The following is a 26,601-nucleotide window of genomic DNA, read 5'->3' as shown; positions in this document are numbered from 1 at the left end:
ATGTTGTTATGATGAGTGGCTCATTAAAAAACCATCTCAATCATTGCATGAAGATATTTTTTGTAACTGTTCTACATTATGATCTGATTTCTTGGCTTTAATTGAGCCTAAGGACTGAGCAACATTAGGCTAAACTCCCTACCTACTCTGTCACTGTTTAACAGCTGCCATGATTAACACTCCTCTACAGTAAATGCTGTTTCGTGGGATATGCTCCTGATTGTGCACTCTGGCCACGCAAGAAGTTTCAGGACAGAGTTGAGCTTATTTTTCCCCCCTCCAAAATTCTGATATTCACAAGCAGAATTAATATCAGCTCTTTGTTTTCTGTCTTAAGCTCATTTAAGTTGCTTTGCATGGCTCACAGGTTTCATTTCTCATATTGGGTTTTGATGCAAGCACTCAGTTCATCCTGCATCAAGCACTAGCCCCTCCCCCTTTAAGGCTACTTCCAAGCACTCAGTTCATCCTGAATCTGAAACAAAGAGCATTAGCCCCTTCCCCTTTAAGGCTACTTCTTCCGATTGGCTGCTCCTCACAAACAGAAGGTTTGAGCAGCAAATGGGTGGGGCTTCTATGCTTACATCTAGAACTGCATGCCTAAAATGACCGTGTTATACCTGCTCTCAGTGACATCACATAGAGCCAACAGTAGGAAAAGAAACTGTCTAAAATCTAAAAAAAAAAAAAAAAAAAAATCCCCCCCAAAACAGCTCTATGAAGACAAAAAATAACGCAAAGCAAAACATTTTAATGTGCATTCATTTCGTCCCATGTCTCCTTTTGTTAGGATAGTTTTTATAATATTGGTAACCTTGAAATTTCTAGGGCCTTGTGGTGACACTTTCTGTTTATTTGACAAGCACTAAATCAAGTCCAGCTAGTCCGAGTCCAGCAGCAGATCCATGTGACTGGAGTTTCCCACTCCAGCTCTAAAAACTGTCCTCATCTAGTGAACTCGCTGAACTCCTGAAACTCAAACTATCTGCTGCTGTGAGCCAATTCCCTCCTTCCCACTGATTCATTTTTAGCACTCGTTCATTTCTTCCGTCCGGAGCTCCTGCAGTCCGCTTCACATCCCCGTCCCGTCCTCCAGCACTCTTTCACCCTTCATCTCTTTACCAAACTCATTGATGTCTTGCTGAGTCATGCAGGGGTGTCGTGCATTGCTGTTTCTATGGCAACCAGCTGGCAATGTCACCCTGCTGAGGGTCATATTACAACACAACCTAGTGGCCGACTGAGACAACTGCAGCTTCTCCTTTCTGTCCAGTACTGAATAGGACAAAAGCAAAGAGTTGAGTCCACGCCATGAAAATAAGAAACAGGGACACGGAAAAAGTTTTGATCGATTTCAAAAGTCTTGCTTTGGTTTCTAGCTTTGTTGTCACGCATGACTCGGGCCCAGCGGTAAAAGGCAACCCACAGTAATGATTTAATAGAGAACAACGCTGTCTGCAGGCAAAACTGGTGCAGAAACATTTGGTGGACATGATTCTACGTCAGGATCCCAAGAGCCGGCTGTCTAGACTAAACAAGCTGTCCTTGAGACAACATTCAGTCCCGAGTTGCACACTGTTGAGCTCTGCGGTCCAAACTTTAGACATTTATATTCACTTTGAATGTTTTTGATAGCAATGCAAAGAATGTCTAGCAATCTTAGCCAAAACTGCTTCAGTGTAAAACATCTGTGATTTGAACTAACCCCTAAAACTAAATATATCATTAGCTAATAACATCAACTCCTGATCCAACACCAGAGAAAAGGGCACACACTGCAATTTATTTATTGCTTCTTCTCACACAGTAACTCGTGGTCTAACTTTGAAGCTGCCTTTGACATAATATTACAGATAGCAAAGGATAAGGGCCCTGATGGAACCTTAACATGTTGCTATGTGTGCTCCAAAGTAAATCCTTATGTTGGGTTTAAGATGAAGTACTCCGGCAAGGCCCGGCTCAGAGCTTACATATACTTAGGGCAATAACATCAGTTATATAAGTCACACATAAGCCTGGGTGCCTTAGTGCACCTGGTCTTGTTCAGATTGGGGCAAAACAATATAATGTATATGAATCTGCTCGATGATTACCGAGGCACTAAAGAAAACTAGAATGCAGTTAATACCCAGAATGCATCTTGATCAGATTCCACAGCAGACCATGAATACACACACGAACACACTTTGTTTTAACCACTCAAACAATTCTTCAGTTTCATAACTACAAACCAGTTTGCCAGGATGCAAATGTCCAGCCAAGCTCGACATGGCAGCAATAAAACTCTAATCCTGACTCAGAGTAATGCTGATATTTGGACCAATTTGTTTTCCTTTAAATCCATTTAAACCCCAGTTAGCAGTAATGATGCAAACCATAACTTGGTTATTATGTAATTAATTAGTGGTATTACATCATTCTAAAGCCTTCCTGCCCATTACGTCCCTCTAATGCTGAATTTAAGGACTTTGCAGATGCTGGTTTGACCACATCGGCTACAAATCAGAGGAGAACACAGAGCGCCAGAAACCAAGATGCCAAGTGAAGGACACAGACCTGGAAGTGAAGAATGATGGTCCAGATGAGTCCTAATGTCAGTTTGGGGTTCCCATCGGTGATGTCATCGTTCCTGATATTCACAAGTTTGACCTAAAAAACAGACCAGAGTATTTGTTTCTGACACAAAGGCACCTGACTGGATTCAAGACGAGCAAAAACATAACTTATTCTTTTTTCCTTGCAAGTATTAAGAACAGTCTCCACTTCACCTATCATGCTCATTAGTTGTACAAAGCTCTCTGAGACCTTATTAAATCATGTAGCTCCACCTAAGTTCAGCTATCCGGGCTGTATAATTAGACCTGCAATGAAACTAAGAAGAAAAGGTCAGTCCTCCTCTCTCTGGGGAATGAGATGGAGACAAGGGAGGCGGTTTAAGAAAGATGGGGACTGTTCAGATAAGGAGGAGGAAGAGCTGCAGTTTGGCAGCAAAACAGTGAGAGATTAATTTGAGGCAGCAAGAGAGGGAGGAAGGAAACAATGGAAGAGATGAGAGCAGAGAGGAGCAGATAAAAAATATGATGCTGTGTGATAAAAGACAGCACGAGGAGGAGATATGGCACTGCAGGTTAACCATTTTTACTTCAAGCCTGCGCTGCCACATACATTAAAACACCTTTGAACTTCACTGTTAATGATACTTTACATACCGAGCCAGTAAACCACTTCCTTTGATTTTGAAATATTTTACCTTGGTATACATTATTATTGAAATATATGGCATTAAAAGTGACATTAAAACCAGCAGCTATCTCACTTGTGTCCCCAGAGAGCTTAATGTGTAACACATTAGCTAACCATGTTACTGCGTAGACACATGAGCACAGTGGAGATTCATGATCGTGTCAGCTGTGGGGTGGGGAAATGATCTTTTGAATCATTATCTCAGTGAAAGCAAAGATAATTGCATGTTTTTCATGTACTGAGAGTTAGCATAGCATTTGCTCAGTACTCTCGTGGGATGAGACGGTCACTGTGCAGTTTCTCTGAGCTGCTAATGAAGATGCAACGTGACGAAATTTGTGCATAAATAGCGGAAGAAAAACTTGTGAGGGAAAAACAATTATTCAAAATTCAAAATAACCTTCCAGTGGTTTCTTAAGATAGCTGTCGTGCTGCGAGAATATACTAGTATGTAGAATGTACTGATGCAAAAAAGAGACAATATGAAGCATATCTGAAGCTACTTTCAGTCGCTAACCCTAAAAGAAGACTTGTGTCTCTTCCTGGAATTGAACACTACTTTTTTCCCCTGATCAGCTGTTATATAGAAATGAATTAATTCATGTGCTCAAATTAAGGACAGTACTGTTTTATAAAAGGGTTATCAAGCCAATAATAAAAATATTTATCATTCAGAAGGGTGATAAAGACAAATGCTGTGTGTGTCCACATGTGAGCTTACCTGTCTCTGTTTGAGGAAGTCCAGCGCTATTTGGACATTCTGTAGTCGATGAAATCTCATTCGGCCCTTTTCTCTGGGCTGCAACAAGAGAGCAGAGATAAGAATCGTAAAGATGGTGAAACAGGAAATTAAATTCAGTGTTTTTCAAGACAGAGAAAACACAAAGGAGGCAGCAGTGAGTGCAAATAAAGCCGATCTCAATCAACAGTGCAGTGAGGTCAAAACACAGCAGTTTTATTGACGTGAAATGATCCTCTGGAGGGCGCTGTCTTCAACAGGAGCCGTTAAAGACATGCCAACGTTGTGGAGGCTCAAACCATGCTGGTTTAGCATGAAAAATGCAGACTTCACATCAGACCGTCTTTTCTTTAATCGTAAACAGATTTTCACAAACAAACATCCAAGTTGAAGTTCAGATGGAGAAAAGGCGGAGTTTAAGAGAAAGAAAGACAGAAAATCACACACACAATCACACACACACACTTTGGCTGTAAGGAGTAGACGAGTAAAGTGCGGGATGCAGATATGGGTTCACACCGTGCTGGTAAAGAGAAGGTACACTCAAGATTAATCATTACAGACTGAGGAGAGGAGAGTTTTTTCTACTTTATTCATTACTGTGTTTGTATTATTTAACTGACATATAATAAATCTTACATTTTACCTTTTTTCCACCTGTACAAAGCTACATTTCTAATGCATGTAAAATTCAATCAGGATTAAACAGGGATGCACTTATTTACTGGCCAGTACAAAGACATCATGAGGAAAACTGGAATTAAAATAAATCAACTGCTAATGGAAAATTTATAATGCGCCCTGAATTTAACACCATTTGGCCAATGAGAAAGAAATACTTTTAATTAGTTTTATAATTATTCACAATTTGTGTGACATTTGAGTTCCTGGACTCAGTTTTGATCATTTTCATTTTTACTCTTCAAAGGAAACAGATTTGCTTTATAAATTAAATAGAAGTAAGAAATATTTGTGTCATATCACAGACTATACATAAAAGATGGATGCAGTTTTTTTAAAAACTAGGTATCATATGCAGTGTGGATCTCACAGAGAAACTGCTTACAAAAATGAGTTCTTAACCATGAGGCAACCACGCGCTGCACCATACTCCTTTTTAATCTTCTATTTTACTCTCAGTCAGACCATAATTTAGAAAATGATCATCATCTTGTCTTCACTAAGATTTAAAACAATCGACTGACATCATAAACTAACCAGGAAATTGTTTACAGTGCCCATAAATCCAATGAGAAGTAGGCTAACCTTCCCATAGACTTCAACACAATCTGACTTCTTTTTGCTATCACAGTCGCCGCCACCTGCTGGCCATTAGAAACAATGCAGGTACAGGCACTTCTGCATACGCTACATTTTGCTGTGACATGCAAAATAGCAGCTATCTGTTGAGTGAAAACACACTTTAATAACGCTGTTTTTGAAAGTTTATGATATTTTGTTTTATATTTATTCATATATTTATCAATCTAACAGTCAAAGAGAAGAAAGTGGAAAATTTAACTAGGAGTATCGATGCTATCACCCAACAGAAATGGCGACGCCCTGTAGTGACACAGTAATGCAGCACTGACTCGTGCCATGTACAGTTTTGTAGGTCAAAAGTCAGTGGCACAGCACTCTCATGCAGCCTCACAGCTCTGCCTATGGGGGCAGAGGGTGAAGCTGAAGGGGTCAAAGGTCAGGAGTGAGAGTGTGAGCGGTGGCGGGTGGAGGGGCAGAGGGCTTCAAGTTCGAACATACTCCCTGAGCTCCTTCCTCCTCCTCATCCTCCCCTCCGAGCGAGATGAGAGGGGGGGCCCGCGAGGCGTATGCCCTTTTCAATGGAGGGCCGCTCTTCTGTTGCTATGGTAACAGAAGGGTGGAAATGCACAAGAAGAGGAAAAGGGGAAAAAAACAGAGAGGAAGAAGAGATGCAGGATGAGAACGGCTGAATAACAGAACAGAATGAGGATGAAACATAAAAGCTCAGTAACTGTAAATTAAGGAAAGAATATAAATGGCTCAAAAGGATCACTCAGGATAAACAGACAATTCAAATCAGCTGGGCACATCCGTCTGCTGACAGGCCCACGTCCATCTACTGAAGCCTACAAAACAAACTCTGTGGTACGACTGTTTAGTCAATGACTCTTTACACATTCATGCATGAACCTCAAATAGTTGCAGCACACCACGTGAAACCCTCGTGTTAACCTCTGGTGGTTTGACACGGACGCCAGGACACAGTGACAGCTGTGGTTTGGTGTGATGCAACAACTAAGCTCTCTCTAAACCAAAGGTTAAGAGATGAAACAAGGAAAAAAGCAGTGCACTTCATCCTGGAAAGTTCACCTCTAAATGCACACGGGCAGAAATTTCTGGATATGGGAAAACAGGAATTTTAATATCTAATTCCATCACAGCTAGGCCTGCATACAAATAGTCTAGTATTGAATATTTGTTTCATATGTAGTTGATTTGGAGAGCCTACTTGTTGAACATCCCCCTCTATCACAGAAGTGATTATTATGCTTCAGTTCACCTCATCGCTGCTAACTTTAGCCTCTTTTTACACCTCTAACAGATTTTTATTATTAAATTAGGGCTAGCAAAGAAGCTATGGACAGTATCCTCCTTCTGTGTTACATCTTGCTCTACAGGCACAGGAACAGCTCTCTCTTGCTGTTGTGTTTATTGGGCGAGGCCTTGGAAAGTGTGAGGGGGAAAAAGTAAGACCTGCGTCTGCTTCCAACTTTCTCTATAAGAAATAATTTTACAGGTAAATGCCAAAGTTATGCTGAAGCTAATTTTGTTGCAGTTAGGAAATTATACAACTTAATGCCCCCACAGCAGCTCTGAGGCTCAGAAAAAGGGGCAGTGGGTAAAGCCCTAATCAGTGAGACTCTACAACAGTGAGGAAATGGTGATGGCCTCATCACAGTTTGTCCTCTTCTCTATGAAACACTTATTATGTCTGACTGTTGCGCTGTCAGTCTCCCTCAATCCGATCTGATGTCCTGAAGGTGACATTGTCAGGTGACACTGTCCCCTGTGTGCGTGTGCTCCTGCAGACCTGAGTCAGCAGTCCCTTTACATTAATCTGCCTGTCTGCAACTAGACCATTCAGAGACTGACTCGTAAATTCTTACATCATCATCAAAAACACATCCGAAAAGGAGGGAAACTGAGGACAATGTCCCGACATCATTGTCCCAAAATTGCCCAAGAAGTCATGTGTGAAACCGGCTTACATAACAGTCCCTGGATTTGTATGCTTGGAATTGGAACAACAGCGTGTGCGTGATGGAAAATATCGCAGTGAGATACGAGATGAATGTGTGTGTCAGAGATAAAAATCCCTTACCAGGGTGACTCCAGAGAGGACTTCCAGCAAGGAAATCAGGTTGTGTCCATCTCTCAGGTCCTCATACAGGTCTGTGATGTGCTTCCTCACCTAAGAGAGAGGCAGGGATGTAAAGGAAGGCGAGAGGGAGCAGGGACAGACAGGAAATGAACAGGGAGGAGGAAGTAAAGGGAGAAAGGAAAAAAAAAAGTTAATTTTACACTGCAGTCATCCCTCTGTTGACTCAACACTGTTGACATCTGTCAGTCCGATTGCCCCACAGCTGACAGGCCTGGTGACAGCGGTTGCCTGGCCAACAGAGATGAAGCACCAGCTGTGCCCTCTTGTCTCCGTTGCCATGATGTTGCCTTGAAATAAAACAGGGTGGCAGCGGGTCGTCACTGCTGGCGGTCACTGACACAGTGACTCAGCGAGCTGGCCGAGCAGAGCGATCAGCATCAGTGGCGGTTTTGTGTGAAAGTGGGACACTCAGTGGGACGGATGGACGGAAAGACAAACGGAGACTGTTTGAGGCTCAGCAGAGAGGGAAAACTGGATCAAGCAGCGAAGAGTGAGCAAAGCTTTACGGGAAAGAGGAAAAAAGAGACTAATACGACAGCTGCACCATGCTGAAACCTCCGAGGCAGAAAAAAAATTCAATGCAGGAGTTTTACAAAAGCAGGTGTCCAGTTCCTCTAGAGCCTCAAATCCCCACAGATACCCACGTTAAAGTGCCCAGCTGAACGGCATTAAAAAGCAGCATTAAAAAACATTGTGATTGCTAATATGCTAATGCTGAAGCTTTAAATGCGGATCCCATCAACTAACAGGTGATGTCATAAGGCATCCATCTTTCATATACAGTTTATTAGCTCTTAAATTGGTTAAAAGTGTTTTACTTACAGTCCCATCTGCCACTGATAAACTTTGTAATGATGTAACAATTTACAGTGTAATTACTGTCAACATGGAATGAAATCTACATATTTTTGCTTTGATGCTTCTGTTTCTAAAAGACAGACAAGTGGAAACTTTGTCTCTCACCTGTGAAATATTAATTACGGCATCCTGCCCTGCACATTAGAATTTAGCGAGCAGACCTGAACCTGACATGAACTAACCATGTCTAAAACTAGGTTGTTTCCCCAGCATAGACCTCCTTTCTAAATCTCCAGTTTGAAATAAAGGCACTAGACAGACTCTTAAAAGGCACAGCCAAACAAGAAAAAAAGCTTTTCTTTTGTAAATAAAACATTTCAGTGCGAGCGTTCTTCATCAGAAAGTAGAGTGAGGAAAGTGAGAAAAACTAGCAGGCGGCAAAGGTCGACCAAAGTGCTTCAAAAATGCAGACCCACTTATGTAAGCAAGGACAAACGTCCACCTGCATTAGAGGGATTTTTACTGCTTCGCGCAGCACCAGCAGGAACTTGGGTTTGCTGCATTCCTGGAAAATGCACTGCCATGTTTTTCCAGAAGAGGGCAAGACAGGCACAAGAGTAGGCTGCCGGAACATGACTGCAGACTCACCGAATCAGGTACAAATAATAAAGATATAATCTAAAATAAATAATATCACCTTTAAGTTAAGTTATGTAATGATACTCTGCATTATCACCCATTCTTGTTAAAGATAAGATACCCCGAGGGCTTCAGTTTTAATCAGCAGTCACAGAAGTAGCAGCACTCCACCCTTTGTCCTCAATAACCTCTTCTCCTAAACCTCATTTCACTGTCTATTTTTCTCTTCCTCGCTCATCTGTGTCACTTCCTCACCCTCCTCTCGCTGCCTCCGCGTCTCTGTGGAAGGGTGACACGAACTGCTTCGGAGGCACGCTGATGTAACGAGTGTTAATTAGATGACAGGAAGACATGGTGTATCCACCAGTGCCTGGAAATGAGGTGCAGTTTATTGTCTAATAGTGCCCGAGTGTGTCATAGGCTCAACATGGCACACAGTTCATAGCCCCCATCCTCAGTTTACTGTAAGCTCTGCATGTCACTGCCAATAAACCATCATCCTAATACCTTCAGTCACTTTCAGTAATTCAGATGGACATGCTAGCTGCTGCAGCAACACTGCATTTTCTGCAGCAACTTCACCTTCTTCAGCAGCTTTTTAGACTATAAATAACTAAAACAAATCTGTATCTGAAATTAACTTCTGCTCAGAAAGGACTGTTATTTTGAGCTTAACACTGAGTTTAACCGCCTTTTGTATATTATAATACAGTAGTGCATGAACCAAATCTTGGCTAACAAAGTTTAAATTCGGTTCCTTGTTCTTCTGTTTGTCAGGGCAAACAAAGACATTATTTGAGCTCCACAGAGTCATTGAAGGAGCTGTTAACCCTATGAGCTCAGAAAATATTTTAAAACAAAGTCTCAGCAATTAGTGGACAAAAAAAATGAACATTCAGCCTGACATTTTGGGCTAAAATGTAAAACTATTCACATTGTTGGAATTACTTCTCATTGAAAATGAAATTAGCTGCTATAAGATGCAACAAAGCTCAGCGCTGTGCCACTGTCACTGAATTTAAAACTGCAATTTAAACCCAAATTGATCTTTTGATGAGCTGTTTTAAGGGACGCCGCTCCCTCAGCCAGCTGTGCCAGATGTGCAGTGACAGCAGATGCTTCTGGCACTAAAGCATACTGTCATACAGAGCCAATGTTAAAATACCCCAGGATGCCTGACAGCACCTGGAGCTTCTGGCACAGTGAACACAAATGTAGGTCACGCTGATTTTGGACAAAAATACAACACCTATCAGTTCAAACAACATTTTGTCACATTTGGATACATTTGGATTGAAAGCTATAGTAAGACGACAGAATGGATGATGGAAATTATTTGATGCCTGTTATAAACGTGTTTCGTGGACTGACATGTCGTTTAATGTGATAGGACTTGCATGATCAGCCAAAACAAACAAAATCTATGTGTTGCCACACAAGGATCACAGAAATGGATAAGCTGTGCTATAAGGTAGCAGTTCAGTCTTTGCCTTGGGCGCAGTCAGTGATCATTTCAGTGTTTTCTTCAAGCTCAGAAGGAGATTTGAGTGGGTGACGACACACTGCACTAATCGATGAGTGATGAGCCCAAATTTTTTTGAGAGAAGCATAAACATTTTTCTTTTACCATTCTTAAACAAAAAAGCTTGCTGCTATGTTTGAGTCCATGAAACACAACATCTGTCGCCTCAGGACCTCATATTTCACTTTTTAAGTAAACTACACATTTTTAAGTCCTCTTCTCAACCTTTCAACCCTAGTAACAGATAAACAGTTTTTTTTATCCGTTCTTCTAAAACTTGTACTCTAGCTCAGGAGTTGGAGGGTTGGTAGTTTGACCCCTGCTCCTCCAATCAGCATGCTTAAGTGTTTTTTCTGCAAGAAACTAAACACACGTGTATGATTGGTAAATTAAAAGTTGTAAAATAAAGCTCTTTTTTCACTCTGAGTGCACATTAAGAATAGAAAAGCACCAAGTGCCAGTCAATTACCAGTTTCAGCCAACCTCTTTATATATTTGGAAGTATGAAATGCGACTTCCTCCGACAGCAGCTTCTTGGGTAGTTTTTTCTGATGTTAAAACTTAAGTTTCCCTTAACATGGACAGGAGACAGACTGCATGACTTCGTAATCCACAGTTGCCGTATTTGTCTTCACTGTGTCAACAAACTGCTGGGTCAAAGTGTGTCACTCCATGCCAGCAGGTAGCCTGGAGGACAGTGTTTACCATTGGCCCCTGTGTGCACTGTATACACCAGAATACCTGAGCACACCTGAGCAGCCAGAAATAAACCAGACTTGGCACATACACAGACATCAACAACAAACAGGAAGCGAAGAGCCATTATGCTACCTAACGTCCCTTTATCTTTTCTTTAACAGGCTCTCTGTTTTTATCTCCAGAGTTTAGTTTTGATTCTGCCTTCTGTTCTTCAGCTTTTGTCTCGCTCAGCCTTGTTTTCTCTGCATTTATCCCAGCTGACAGGGCGGAGGTTTGTAGGTTTAACAGTGCTGGCTGAGAGTCGATATATGACGCAAAGCACACAGCTATTTCACACTTCTGTCTATTCAAGCGCACAGTATTGTTTCCAATACATTTTCTTAGGTCTTACGTCCTCATGGGTAAGTTTTGATTGAACAAAATTCACCAAAACAATAAGTCAGAACTCACTTTACTAATACAACTCAAAATAAACTGTCCAATGTAATGGCTCGCACTGTGCAAACACCTATGTTTTCAAGCTTCAGTTTTTCCCCTGTCACATTTTATTTGCAGCATACAAAAATACACATTTCAACTGATTAATCAGTCATTATGTGTTTTGATCAATTAGAAAACAGATAACAAAACCAAATAATGTCACTGACAAATTGCAAACAGCCTAAATAAATTAAATTTTTACTGTCACAGAGAACAGAGATGCTGCAACTCATTATCAATTCTGCCTAAAGGCCCGAATTTCAGCTTATTTTGAAACCAAAACTGTTGTGCAAACACCATCACTGATTGAAATGAACCGATAAGATTCAAGAAAATGTGACAGACCGGATCATCGCTCAACTAAAACCGGCTCATTCACATTGGCAGTTTAATACTCTGTGACGTTAGTAACTGATTAATTCAACATTCAAATAACACTTTAAACTTGTATGACTGCACAGATGACGTGACCTCCCATTAGAAAATATAAGCTCAATTCCCAGCTCTTAAAAAGAAAAGAAAAAAAATCATTAACATCTCTCGCGGCCGCTCTGTCTCTTCATCTCTGACCTACATTCACAGTCGGCGTTGGCCTGGCAGCGCCAGCTGATACAGAGTTACATTTTCAGGCTGGGCAGCTCTGACGACAGTTGCTCCAGAGTTATGGGGTCAGACAGACGTTTCCCTGCCCGGATCATGTGACAGAAATGCTCTGCATTCTCCTTACGGCCTGTGTGACACATGGCGTACACACTGTACTTTATGGATGTGACAGAAACCGTGTGAATGAACGCTGATGTGACGCTATGCAGACAGAACGGGCAGCTGTTTGTGGCCTATAGAAAGAGATATATATACTAAATATATATATATTTAAGCGACAAATGTTTTACGTTCAGCTTAATTTCATATTTGAGCATGACTGAAAGTCTCCAGGCATCCAGTCATGGAGGATTTAGTCTCCAGGGTGTTATGGCACCTTGGTGCATTGTGAAAGAAGAACAGTGAATATCATTTACATGAATGTTGGCTCTCACAGCTGCTCATTCAGATTTATTAAAATGGGATGTTTCTTTTCTAATGCCCTAAAAATCAACAAACATATTCAAAAACTTAGCCATAAATAATTAAATATCTGCCTTCCTCTAAGCATTTGTAAATACACAACCGCATTCAAATATTCATTTAGGACTCTTGTTCAGTTCATTCTCAACTGTGTTTTCTCTGTTAAACATTAGGGAGGGAAGGCATTTAACAAGCTGTAGTTTCAGAGCCGCTAACGGTGATAAAACACAGGCTAAATGATGCAGACAGATGCTCATCCATCGATGGAGCAGTGCCGCTCGTACACAGTCACATTAACGCTGATCATTACACACCAGCCTGATGCAACAGCACTGACAGCTCAGATAAAAGGATGAAGAAGAATGGGACCAGCAGGAAGTCTTAGTGGAAAAATATATATTGTTAGTTTTATGCCAGAAGACAGGAAACGTGAGAACAAGATGAAGAGCTGCAGGACAATTTCAGAAGGAGTAAATCAGGCGGAACATCTAGAGGAGCTTTTTCTGAAGCTATTACTCTGCTCCCGCTCGACTGAAGATGTACAGTCCAGCTGCTTTATGACCCGAGACTGCTCACTTCATTGATTATCAAATAAATGTTGTCTGAGATGGTACACGAGGTCAGAGTGTGGAGCACTAATTTCATACACAGTACACAAACAAGCATTGAAACGTGACTGATGTAAGTTGTTACAATTTATAGCGTGATTTCTATTGAAGATCTTTTCTCAGAACTATTATCATTCATTCAAAAATAACCTGGAAATCCCAGATGAGCAATCCCAGCAGTAAAAGTTAGTGATACATACCTTGATGAGATGTTTGTTGACCCATTTTGTGAAGGTTTTCTTCTGCACCCTGTCCCGCTCATCTGCACAAAGAGAAATAAAAGGAGAGAAAGAGAGAGAGGTAAATTACATAATCCAAATCCTGCAAAGATGCTGCAGCCACTGCGATTACTTAGTGCATTACGTAGATGAAGAGGTCACACTGAGGCACAGTGTTTGTGTCTGCAATGATTATGATGTGTTTTATACAAAAAACGAAAATCTTCTGTTAAATGACTGAATACTTTAATTTCAATCTGAATTTTGTCAATGGGATGACAAGAAGGTGCTGCTCAAACCTCCCACAGTCAAACTGGTAGTGGCTTTTGGTTACACACACTCATTTTATAAAGCTGCACATGGAACCGAACAAAAGGACTCAGTCTTCAAGTTCATGGAGAACAGCTGGAGGTCCTGTTGATAAGAGCCTCGTTAAACGTCCACAAACATGATTGCAACATCTTTACTGCATATTTTATCTGGGTGACATCACCCTTAATAAAATAAGATGTTTTCCTGATGCTCAAAAAGCATTTCACTTTTCTGCCCCACTTGTTATTTTTGAGTGCAAACTTTACTCTTTATGCTTCCTTCTCTCTTCGTTACATTTCTGCAGAGGTTTTTCCGCCTCTCTGATTGAGTCTCTTTCTGTGTGACCTGCAGCCAGGCACAGCTCCAGGCCTCCCCAGGCCAGAGGAGTGAGGCAGCCAGACCAGGAATAGAGCCTGATGCTGACCCACAACTCATTATCTCCTCACCGCAACCACAGCCTCCTGGTTTTTATACAGACTCGCGGAGCCTCTTCAGCTTTCCTCTGTTCATATCAGCCTGTCTGGGAGGAAACACAGACCCTTCCCGCCTTTCAGTTAAATATCTGACTTCCTGATGGAAAAACAGCACCACATCCTTTCAGTTCACATGGATTTGGATACATGTGAATGTAGAATTTAAAAATCCATTATAATTCTGGTCAAAGTTAAAAGTAGAAAGTAGTTTCAAGTTTTAAAATATTAAAAATGGGAATCACTGACGACCTGATATTTCTGTGTTAATCATCTTTTTCTTTCTTTCCTTTTTATTTATTAATACATTTTAGCATCTTTCTTGCATCCCACTCTTCTCATTTTAAAAAAAACAAACAAAACATTTCATAAGTTTCTGCTCGGTAACTACTGGTTGATTACATCGCGCCTTATTCCGAAAACCACAACGAGACCAGATGGATGAGGCTAATCTACCAAGAAATTAGGGAATGAAATAAAGTAAATAAGTAGAAACAATTCCCATATAAAGAGATAAAAATACGCTTACATTAATTTTATATATTATACTTTATCATATGAGAACAAATTAGAGCTGAAGAGTTTTTTTCCCTCTATTATATCGAATGAATTTGCATCAGCCAATCGGAAAAAAGGTTGCTCCAGGAACCTCACTTCTTCATCTGCTGTTTACGTGCTGCCACCATGCCAGAGCGCGACCATGGGGAAAGAGTATCACTTCCTTCTTAAGCATCTTGTTATCTCTCTGTCTGACACCCACACCTATGCAAACACACACTCAGTGACACACCCACCCTCTCAGACCTCCACAATGCTGTCGAACAGCTCCGACACCTCCAGCTGTCGAGATTTCAAAAAGAGAAAGTCTGATTTAGGCTTTAGGTTCAAACATCTCAACTGGATAAAAGTCAAAGATACCCTAAACCCTGAAAAACACACCCAGACTCACACAGAGTGACCCCTCTAAGGAGTTTACATAGACGGAAGAGCCTCTCAGCAAAGAGCGCAAATTTCAACATCTCTTGCAAAATAGTTTCACCACCGCCACACGCCTTGATTCCCAAACCTGCCCGGGTAGTCCGGCTTGTTAACCCAGAGGAAAAACTTAGGTTACAAACCTAAAGTCCTTAATGATCGTGTAATGATTCATCAGGTTCACCCAGGTGTGGCAGCTGGGGTTAGTAATCCCAGAAATGCGGGTTATAAGATTTAAAAACCAGAGACATGTGGAGATGTGTGAGTGGCAGCCACAGAAAGGCAAACACACATGCACAGCAGAGTGCATTGTTAAGCCGTACACACCCCCTTCCAGGCTCTCTAAACACAGGACGTGCACACACTTCACCCTTTGCGTTCAGACAAACAATGATTAATAGAGACAAGCTTTAGCATAACTGCTGTCACCGGCATGTGCACAAATGGGAACCGTTCAAACACACACATAAACACGTGCTCACAGGAGACTCTCTGCAACATGTAAACATGCACTGCACACACTCTACAGCTTCCCTGTTGACATGAACTGTACACACACACAAACACACACAGGTAGGGGCTCACACTGACCTGCACAGCACATGAGCGAGTACAGGTGAGCGTTGAGATGACACTCATTCCTGTAGTCGGGCCACATGTTCTACTGTTTCACTCCTCCACCTCTACTCAGACCTTGAAATGATGTCAGTGACGCATAATCCGAGACAGAAGTCAGATAATGATAGCAGTAAGACGTCTTTTTGGTAACAAGCTGTCCCCATGTATCCGAAACTGAAAGCCGTGGCCGACAGGAGCGCACCGGCCGGTACCACCAGTTTCAGTCTCAGCTCCGCTCTCTCCCCCTCTCTGTGGTTCACCCGTTCCCTCTTCCCTTGATCCCTGCCGTCGCTGCCATGTCTCCGGCCTACAGTCACTCTTTCCCAAGCGCAGTTGCTCTCACACACGTGTGTGTCAAAGTCAGCTGGCAGCTCCTCCCCTGAGTATGAAAAGGACAGCCTCCTTGTTCACTCCCTAATCTCACTTCCTCACTAAGCTACGACTCTCTCTCTCTGTGTCACTTATTCTGTAGCTCGCTCGCCCTCTGTTTGCAGGCCACAACAGACAGTGTGTTCTCTGACTGCAGCTGACGGTGGCTCTGCAGAGCTGCAGGGGTGCTGTCGTGTTCATCTCCTCTGTTTTCTCTCTTTTATTTCTGCCTTTCCTCTTCAATGCGTACGCAGGAACCTCTCAAGGAAAATCCTGGAGGGTTTCAGCTACACAAGAAATTGTGTTTCTTGTATAGCTGACTCCTTTAAAGGAAATTTTCAGAAGGGAAGTATATGCACGTGTCCCACAGTGATGTTGTTTCTTAGAATAAAAATGTCTGTTTTCATTCCAGCCACGTCCATTTAGGATGATGTAATCCACTCCCTGAATGTTTCAAAAACAAAAGCACTCATACAATCAAGGCTTGTTCTGCCACGCTTTGCAAACACCCATGCATTCTTTTGCTTTCCAGCCAAAAAAAGCCAGATGTAGAAGCAACAACAGTGCCACCAGCTTACTGATATCACAGGTTTCCTTCCCCAAAGATGCACACACAAACTTCACAGCTGGCTTTTGTAAAAACAATCCTGCTAGCTAGAAGAAAACTGAGGAAAAGGCCAGGACTTGAGCTGAGGCGGACTTTAATTAAATACTGACAGGAAAACCAGCTTGAGTGGAATCAGTCATCTCATTAGTGCACGAGTCTGTTCATGTAACAGCCATGAGATGACGAGCCCAACTGAGCCAGGCCTGGATCACAGCTGAAGCTCAGATCCAGGTGAGTGCTTAATAAGTGGCTGGTATTCGACATGTGACATAAGATTACACATCCCGGCAATAAAAAACCAACAAATACAAAAAAATAAAAGAGTGTCCTGCTTGCGTCCTCACAGCTGACAGACTAAACGCACATTTTTATGAAGCCTCTTCACTTGTTCTTTGCTGTCTCTTAAAATAGCTCAGCTGTGCCAGACAGCGCCAACGCAGGTTTGAATAATCTCAGCTGTGTGGAAGCAATGAGTCTGCACAGCTCTGGCTAAAAGCTCTGAGTCAAACAATATCCACCGACAGGTCATGTGACCCGGACCCAGGCGGTGAGGAAGGGCGGACATTAAAGCGAGCTCCTGATGCTTGCAGGATGTGTACTGTGGACAGTGTTGTACAGTACAGGTGCACACACTTATCCAGGCGAGACAGTGACTCACAAACACTCTTACAGTCACAACAAGCTCAGACAGAGCCACACAAGCTCCTCCCCTTTTTTCCCCTTTCCCTCCAACAGCAGCCTTATTCCTTCAGCTCCATCCCTCCTCATGTCGTGTCCTCTTCCTCTCTGGTATTCTTCTCCTCCTCAGTCTTCACAGTGGTTCTCTCTTTCTGTCACTAAGGGACCATCCACACTAAAAATACCAGACGGAGCTTACGCCTCTAATACCACGCAGCATGCTTATCCCTCGCTCCCTCCTTCTCTGCCGTTATCGCCACTAATCTCTAACACACTCTCTCTTCTGCCCGGTCTTCCGGTGGTCTGGCGTTCTCCTCCTCCGATTCAATTTAAATTAAATGTGGAAGTGAAGGATGCTTCCAAGTGTCCTGCTTTTCCTCTTCTAGCCTGCCTGGTTGTCTGTCACTTCTTTCACTTTCTCTTTCATTTTCCATTTTTCTTGCAGCCGGCCTGTTTCCCAGGGCTCATTTAGCCCCTTTCTGGTGACACTTGAAGCCTGGCACCACTCTGTCCCTTCTCTTTCATTTTATTCTTTCTTCTCTTCCGCTTCTCATCCCATTTCTGTCTCTTTCATTGGCAGCTACAAACACTGCATGTTAAATATTTGGCAGTTAGTCATTTTCTTCAATTTTCAAATCTAAACTTTCCCTGCTGGGTGGCTAAGATGTCCCAATTGCACACTAACAAGCTGTCCAGTTAGCCCCTTCAGCAGATTAAGATCACATTCAATTTGTCCTCCTGTGGCCACAGACGACAGACACCTGAGGGCTTAAATGCAGACTCCTGGACTCCTACTGTGCATTAAATACTACACAGATGCGTGTTAGATCAGCACCTTCAACGTTTCTACACGTGACTTTAATGAATTCAAATTAGTTTTACAAACTGTATCTGCTCGGGTCAGAGTGAATCTAAAAACCCTGTTAGGAAGTAAAGCTGATTCAGGGTCACTGTGGCTTTGTTATCGACCCACATCTAAATAAAGACTTCATCATCCTGTTCAGTGGTCATGACATTAAAGCAGACATTGCTTTAACTTGTTTTCAATTTAGTACGTTTGCTTTTTACAGTGAGACGATTGAATTTTCATTTTTTCTGACAACTGGAAATCACTCCAGCAGGCTTCAGCATTTACAAGCAAAGCAGAGCTGATTCAGACCAGTCAGCTAACTATGAAGAACTACAGTCCAATATGGCTGCAGCCATGGGAGGTTTTAGATATTTAGTTATTTTTACGGTGGCAGTTTTAAGGTGACTTATGCACACATTTTCACTTTTATCTAGACACATTGTTTGTGTGCTTACAGAACTTGTAGATCCAGATCCAACTGGTTAAAATTTGCCTCTGGTAGATGGTAACAGACAGATTGGTCATATAATTACAAGCCAAGCAGTTTTGTGAAAGTTCAAACTTTTTGGAAGATTTTCCACAAAAGACTTGACTCCTCATCTCACAGAAAATTCCCTCCAAATCATAAATGCATTGAGTCCCTTTGTCATTTTGTCCTGAGAACAACAACAGTTTGCCCCATTCTCACAAAGAATCCTTCTAAAAGCTTCTAAATCCTGATAACTTTAAAATAATTAAATTGAATATAAGTTAAGCTAAACTATTACTAGTAAAATACTACTACTAAACAACTTTGGTAACACTTTAATTCTTTTTCATTCAACCCAGAGTAATCCTAACAAACAGACAGATTATTAACTTCACCTCCTTGGTGCAGGTTTTTAAATCTACTGAAGCCTTATTTATTATTTACTGATGTGGACAGGCTGTACGCCGTAAACAACAAACGCTGCGCTCAATAAAAAGCGTAGTAATTTCAAAGAAAGCATAAACCACTGACATTTAAGTAGTATGTCAACTTTTACCACATCATGTACTTTCTATATAAAAACCCATGCATCCACACACCCTGGCATGCTTGGCCTATCACTGTGAAACACTGAGTTTCCTGTGTGGGAGAAAACAAAAGTCACACAACATCACCACACACACACACACACACACACACACACACACACACACACACACACACACACACACACACACACACACACACACACGTACAATGCAGCTGTGTTACACAGTAGCAGCTCCTCTATAAACTGGAAACAACAAGCAAATCAACATGAAAGTCAACCACACCCAACATCTCCAAATGACTAAAGTAGTTGCATTCCTAAAAGTGCACAATCATTGTGAGACCCACATGTAACTGAATAACTGCACACACCCAAACGCAGACAGCCAAGTGTTCACACTCCTTTTATGTATTATGAGACGTATTATCTGCTAGTGACACTTACACCTAATTCCGCTCACATCCATCTTTGAATGAGCTTCAAAAAGATCAAAACACGGTGAGAAAGTCACACTTTCACCGCCTTGCAGCCATATAGAGGGTGAGTGCACTCAAAGGAAATATTACATATGTGTAAGGAAACATATCTTGTATCTTGTTTATTTAGCAGCATCAATTATCTAATCACACCTCATATTTTTGTGTCCATCAATAACCATCCAGGGTTTTTTTCAGTAAAAACTTTGCTTATTTCAGCAGGTAAATGCTAGACCACATATGCTAAACCAGGGATAAGCAACTCCAGGCCTGGAGTGCACACCTGAATCAAATGATTAGTTCATTATGAGGCCTCTGGAGAACTTCAAGACATGTTGGGGAGGTAATTTAGCCATTTGAATCAACTGTGTTGGACACATCTAAAACCTGCAGGACACCGGCACTCGATGCCTGGAGTCGCCGACCCATGTGCTAAACCAAAGTGAAATCCTACATTAAGCAAACGAGTTCAACCATATTCTGGCCACCTTCCATCACTAATTATCTTCATAGCGGCCATGTTTCCCGTAGGCCTTTTCACTGCCCACTTTTCTCTCTTACCACAACTCAATCGGTGATCAGAGATGATCTGGCCTCACCCCCCTCAGTACCGATCGACCTCATTGATTCACACTGTGACATCATGGCAGATACTGCTCTGCTTGTGAATCCCAGTCAGTCACCGCAGTCAGATAAAATTAGCCACAGTCCCAAAACCCAACATAGAAATTGGTTCAGTTTTTCCGCTCATGAGACACAAGCTTTGACAGAACAGCAGCTACTGAGCGTGAGTGTAAAGGTTACCATCAATATGTCAAAACGATGTAGTTATCCCAGACTTTAGACAGGTACAGTATTAATTATGCAACTCGAGCAGGCTTTAAAGGAGCGTTAGCACTAAGGCTACATTACAAAACCCAAAAGGAATTTCCCTAATGCAAGACAAAGGTATGAATAATTGGACACATGACCAAACTTAGCAGCTTACTGGCAGCACAGCATTTCATTGTTTACTGTAGAGTATGAAGATTTAAACACAGAGCATAGCTCATGCAAGCAGCTGAAGATGCACATAAATGTGACGATATAACATCTTTTTCATGGATTCTCCTCCACTGACTCATGTAGATACAACAATAAAGTCCCTGCAGCACAAAAGCATGAAGTGTCTCAGTGTAACAGGAGATGAAGCAGGAGGAACCTTCATGCTCTTACAGCACAAGCTGCTTTACATTCCAGTAAAGCTAAAATAGAAAAACTGCACGGTTAATACAAACACCCATTACAAGCCAAGAAAACACTAAAGGTACTAATATAAAGGGGAAAAAAGACACTGACATGCTAACAAAGAATCAGAAGAGGCGGAGCCTAAACAGGAAGCACATGGATCTTGACATATAAGTCATAACTGAAGCAGTGAGGAGGAGGAAAACTGTAGTCGACAGTGACCATTTACCTGTGTCAGTGATGGGCATCTGACGACAGCGGCGGCGGTAGTACCAAAACCCAGCTGCAGTCAGAAAGTGAAAAGCCACCACCAGGATTGGCGTTATGACATCAGGGTCTGACAGAAAATCCATCTTGTCGCACCGAGCGATGACAAAGTGCTCCTAGTCTGTCTGAACTTCCACAAAATACCACTTAAATAACAACCAAGTGAAGTTCCTGAAAGTCCAACAATTGAATCCCTCCAGGTTACGTCCCAACGCTAACAGCATCCACGCAGCTTTCACAGAAGCCTTCTAAGGTCCGCACACAGAATCATGACGATCCTTTGCCTGCTTTCACTTCTTCCCTTCCTTCCTCCAGCAGCATCTCTCAACTTCCTACACAAACTCCTGCAGCTACAAACTTCTGAGTCCCTCTCTCCATTCAGATGCCCTCCCTCTCCCCCCATGCCTCTCTCTCTCTCGCTCCGTTTTAACCTCGCTCGCTCTCTGACACTCTAACAGTGAATTCCATTCCCCTGAAACAAGCGACCAGACTGTAGCCGTTGCTCAGTGCGCCGTTAGAAAAGCAGTAAATAAAAGAAATGGGACTAAAAGGACGGAAATGTGTGTATGCCACGTGTGTATGTGTGTGTGGTTGCCTCACACTCAGAAGGAAACCACATGGGAGATACCAAACCATCTTCCTGTGTGCATTCTCTACATTACCATTTTAGCATGTTAAAATAGATTTTTGTATGTATATATATTAGTATGCACACATGCATATAACTTTTCTTTCTAAGTGGGTGCACACGTTGGCAGAATTTGTTGATGATGATGATGATGATGTGTGTGTGTGTGTCTGTGAGTGAGAGTGTACACCCGTGTTGAGAAGGTGAGTGTGTATGTGTGTTTACCTCTGTTGCCATGAGTGAGCAATGCATCCTGTCTGTGATATTTATTAACGGCTATCTTTGAGTGATGTCTGCTGACTGTGACGGTGTGTTCAAAAGCTTTGGACACAAGGGGAGATATTGTGTGTGTGTGTGTGTGTGTGTGTGTGTGTGTGTGTGTGTGTGTGTGTGTGTGTGTGTGTGTGTGTGTGTGTGAGAGACATTACAGAGTGATTCAGCATGATTCAGGCTGCACACTAAAAGGCAGGGGGTCCCACAGCTGCTCTCACCTCGCAGAGAATTGTGTGTCTGTGCCTGAGTGTCTGTGCGTCTGACTGTGGTCAAGTTATCATGTCACCTCTGAAAAAGCTGCTGAGGTTTTTGGTCCTAGCAACCTCGAGACAAAACAACACACAACCACAACAAATCTGATGCTCTATTTGTGGGGTGAAAAACTTCACCGCCTCAAACTGTTCTGACTGTCGTGTTGATTTGAGTTCATGTGATTTAACACACTGATTTAAAGACGAGGAGTGAGTCTTTCTTTGTTTGTCATTTCCTGAACATCACAATTACCAGATAACATGAGGTAATGGACATGTGTTCAAGATCCCGACTAACTGTCCGGTACTTTCCACTGTAGTTTAGTTAGTGCTATGCACTGACTACGTTACCCAGAGTCCTTTTTGTCCCAAGATTATGGCCTGCACTCAGATGAGAGTCAGACTCTGACAGTTTCAACACTGAACAAGAAAATTCACTGAAAATTTAAGGTTTGTACATTTTCCAAGTTAATTAAAGCTACTACACACGTACAGACATGGGAGTTGTGATGTTCTGTGCTACAAATTCAGCAAAAAGATGCTAATATTGCCAAGAGTTTGACAAAGTGATTCAACAAACAATAATTATGAACAACTTTTATCATCACGATGACTTGTCCACAGAACAACTTCACAAACTTTACAGACACTGATGAAATGCAAAATATGTTCCTTTACTTGAATTATCATCAAGATTTTCTGTGCAGTTATATAATAACATGATTATATAAAAGCCAGGTTTTATTTTGTCAGTGCCGTGCTCTTTGAGATGCTGCTGATAGTTTCTGACAACGTTAAACACGAAACACCAAAGTACCACAAAAGGAAAGTAACGGACAGTTTAACACGATTGTTTTCACAGGGAGGAAATTAAGTGACCTATTATTTCAAAGTATTGAGAGGATGAGCATATGTAAATGGTACCCTTAAAACTTGACAAAGCTGAGATAAAACCTGAATTAAAAGCCTGCAGGTGTTTCCAGCTTCCCACTTTAATTGGAATGGAGCGCTTTAGTTTGCAGAAAAGCAGAAACTGGATGTTGCGTTTACTTATTTATAGTTTCTCACAGTTGCGAAAAGGAAATTACAATATTAGATTAACTAAAACAGAAAAAAAGTGAGAAAAGAAACTGTGTGAAGCAGACATGTCTCGTGTGGGAAAGTTTGTTGCTACCACTGTGGGGCAGAAGAGACCAACGTGTGTGTTAGGCTGGATGACATAACACTCACACCACTGAGAACACACAAGTCGGGTGTTACACTCAGCAGCCTGAAACCAACCATCTCTGAAAGAATCTATTTATGTTGTTGTTTACACACTTAAACCATCTTTAAGAATCCTTCACTGCTTAATATCAGGTCTTTACGGAGGAAAATTACAGTCACATCTGCTTTTATATCGCCCCTCTGCACACAAAACGCCTCCTCTAAGCTAATTTTCACATCATCTTCACGCACACTTAATTCACACCTGCAAAAACATCAATAATTCACATGCAAAAATGCACTTCATCAGTATAATACCACTTACACTCACAGGACCTTCAATGAATTAAAGGCTGCTGTTTTTGCTTGTGTGTGCATGCTGTCAGGGTCAAGAGGTCAGGGATCTGCGTCATGCAAAAAGTTTTACAAATGGAAGATTTACAACAAAACCCGGGGATGATGTGAGACTACAGTATAAGCAGGAAACAAGAGAAGAAGAAAGATGGAGGGATAAAGATGGAAGAGTGCAGGAAGCATTGAGAGGAGAGATGGAGGAAAGCTACAGTGTTATTGCAAGGCTCTGTGCCGGAGAGTGAAAGACTCTTTTCTTTCTGATATCAGAGGGAGAAATCTCACAGTCACTGACACACACACACACACACAGAAAGCCTTTTGTGACTGTCAGTTTCACTGCTGCCTCTGCTTTCACTATATTAGCATAATTAAATCCCTCCAGAAACTCAGAAAACCCTCAAATGACAAACAATTAAATAATGCAAATATCTCCCTTTGCGTGACAGGTCTATACAATGCTCGCAGCAGCCTGTCACGTCTTCCCGTCTCTCCCTCCCCCAGTAAAACTCAATCCTTGCAGTCAGCATCCTTTATGTACCAAGGTCACCCTGACACACTGAAGTACGCAGGCACACACGCTCCACATCTCCCAGAGATATGCCGTACCTTTGTGCGCACCTATTATTGCCTTGGACCAGCACATGATAATACTCCACAAACAAATTTCTCTCCTCACTCCCACAAAGAGACACACACACACAGAGGCCGAGCCATAAACTGCATCTGCATATGCAAATACCCTGCAGGCCGAGCACACATAAGAGCATGTGCATTCGCAGGTGCTGCACAAGTGGCTGCAGTAAATGACCATAAGCCATAACCATAATTTGTTCCTGCGGTATATTTCACCATCAAAGTGGATCTATTATGCACATTTATAGTAGACTCCATTAAAGCCTCTTTGCAATATAAGCCTTATTTATTTTGTGCAGGACCTCAGTGAAGTGAAACAGACACTCCCAGGCCTTAAACTAGAAATATTTGTAATGGCCAGCAGAGGGCGATTAAAAAAAAATCTACATATATCAAAGCCTATGGGAAGACTTGCACTGTAAACACTGTCCTGATGGATTTATGAGCTCAACTGCTGGTTTCAGGTCATAGTGAATAAACTATGAAGTTATTTTGTCATGTCATTGGCTAAATTTGTCTTTTGTAGTGTTTTATGCTCTGATTGGCTGCCCCTCACAAACAGAGGGGTTGAACAGCAGAGCGTCTGTGTTAACAAACAGAGCCGAGTGCCTCAGCTGACCAGATAAAGATATCTGCATGCCATGAGATCATACAGCGCCTAAAGTGGCAAAACATCTCAGAAACGGGGCATTAAGGGCAGTTTAAACTTTTGCTTACACATATAGAGGTATACTTACACATATATTTAATAATAAACGAAAAATAATAATAGACTCCCTTTAAAAGCAGAACTTACCCTAAAAAAACAAAAGGACATTTCTATCACATATGGCCACTGTAAAAACCTTCATTTTATGATAGCTGGTTTATGGTAGCAATAGCAGGGATGAATTACTAAAATAGTGTTTTGGCAATATTTAACACAACGATGTGCAGCATCCCAGCTGTTTGAGAGCCAATGCCAACTGCAGGAGGAAACACAGAGGGCAGAGGGGAGGATGAGCAGCAGGGAGCAGGATGAGGAAAATGACGATCACGTCACAGTGATGAATCCTCTAGCCTTGGACTTTCATGTCCAGATTTCATGGTGACAAAAACTTCCCATCTCCCCCTTCCTCCTCCTCCTCCTCCTCTCTGGCTCCTTTTAGTCCTTCTGAATCCAAATCCCATGTGCCAGAATGAACTCAATTACCTCTGCATCTAAACCAGCTTCTACTTGTGCAAGCATCCCCTATCAAACAGTGCTAAACATTTTTCTGCTTTGTTTGTAACAGAGTAACCAAAATGTGATAGTTTTGTGTTGAGAATTAGCTATATAAAAGATGAAAAATGGAAACTGTCCTACCTTATGAGCCCAATCCTTCTGTTATCTTTATAAAAAGATAACAGTGAAGAGAAACTGTTCTGAAAGAGCTGCTGTAAACCATTTCTTTTATATGTGAATAAAGCAGCTATTTTCAGAGTCCAGTCATTGCACAGCTGCATGTTGTGTGACCATGAAAACATCACAACTGACTGTCAGCCTCCCACACTGTTCCTCGGCAGCTGCGTGACCTCTGACATCTCTACTGGCAACATGCCGCAGAAACTCTTCCCGTCTGGAAACTGAGCCGGCAGACCTGCCAGTCTGAGGCTGACGATTCAGACAAAAATACCACGAGGATTCAGACTCAGGAGGTGGATACTGACGAGAGGAAGAAAACACTTGTACATGTTTTGGTGAAATATATTTCCACCAGCAGCGTGCTCTGCAGAGGCACCTGACTTTCTCGTGGCACTAAACTACGCAGTAAAATTGTCCCTGTGATCCTGAAGAGTGATTAAGCTGTAATTCTGTTTGCACTGCAATGACAAACAGATGATGTATGGTCTGCAGGCAAAGTTGGAGCTATGTTGACATAGAGCCAAACTTCGAGATGACCTCAGAGGGACGCTGCTTCCCTCTGCAGCACT

The 26,601-nt window shown here is 42.0% G+C and overlaps 1 protein-coding gene across 1 annotated transcript in view; it reads right to left on the bottom strand.

Annotated features, from left to right (window-relative positions):
• Positions 1-4,048: 4,048 nt before the first annotated feature.
• LOC146363380 (microtubule-actin cross-linking factor 1-like) overlaps positions 4,049-26,601 on the bottom strand; it is a 109,075-nt gene continuing 86,522 nt past the window's right edge. The window contains exons 3-5 of the mRNA XM_084919782.1: positions 13,418-13,479; positions 7,347-7,436; positions 4,049-5,845 (exon numbers count right to left, since the gene is read on the bottom strand). Of these exons, the coding sequence (XP_084775908.1) occupies positions 5,675-5,845; positions 7,347-7,436; positions 13,418-13,479 (323 nt within the window). The 3' untranslated portion in view covers positions 4,049-5,674. The remainder of the gene's footprint in view (positions 5,846-7,346; positions 7,437-13,417; positions 13,480-26,601) is intronic.

This window comes from Perissodus microlepis, chromosome 22, assembly GCF_051167445.1.
Source record: "Perissodus microlepis isolate ML-2025 ecotype Zambia chromosome 22, ASM5116744v1, whole genome shotgun sequence".
In the NCBI taxonomy this organism is placed as follows: domain Eukaryota; kingdom Metazoa; phylum Chordata; class Actinopteri; order Cichliformes; family Cichlidae; genus Perissodus; species Perissodus microlepis.
The sequence above is the reverse complement of the archived record's forward strand: the minus strand, read 5'-3'. Positions and strand labels throughout refer to the sequence as shown.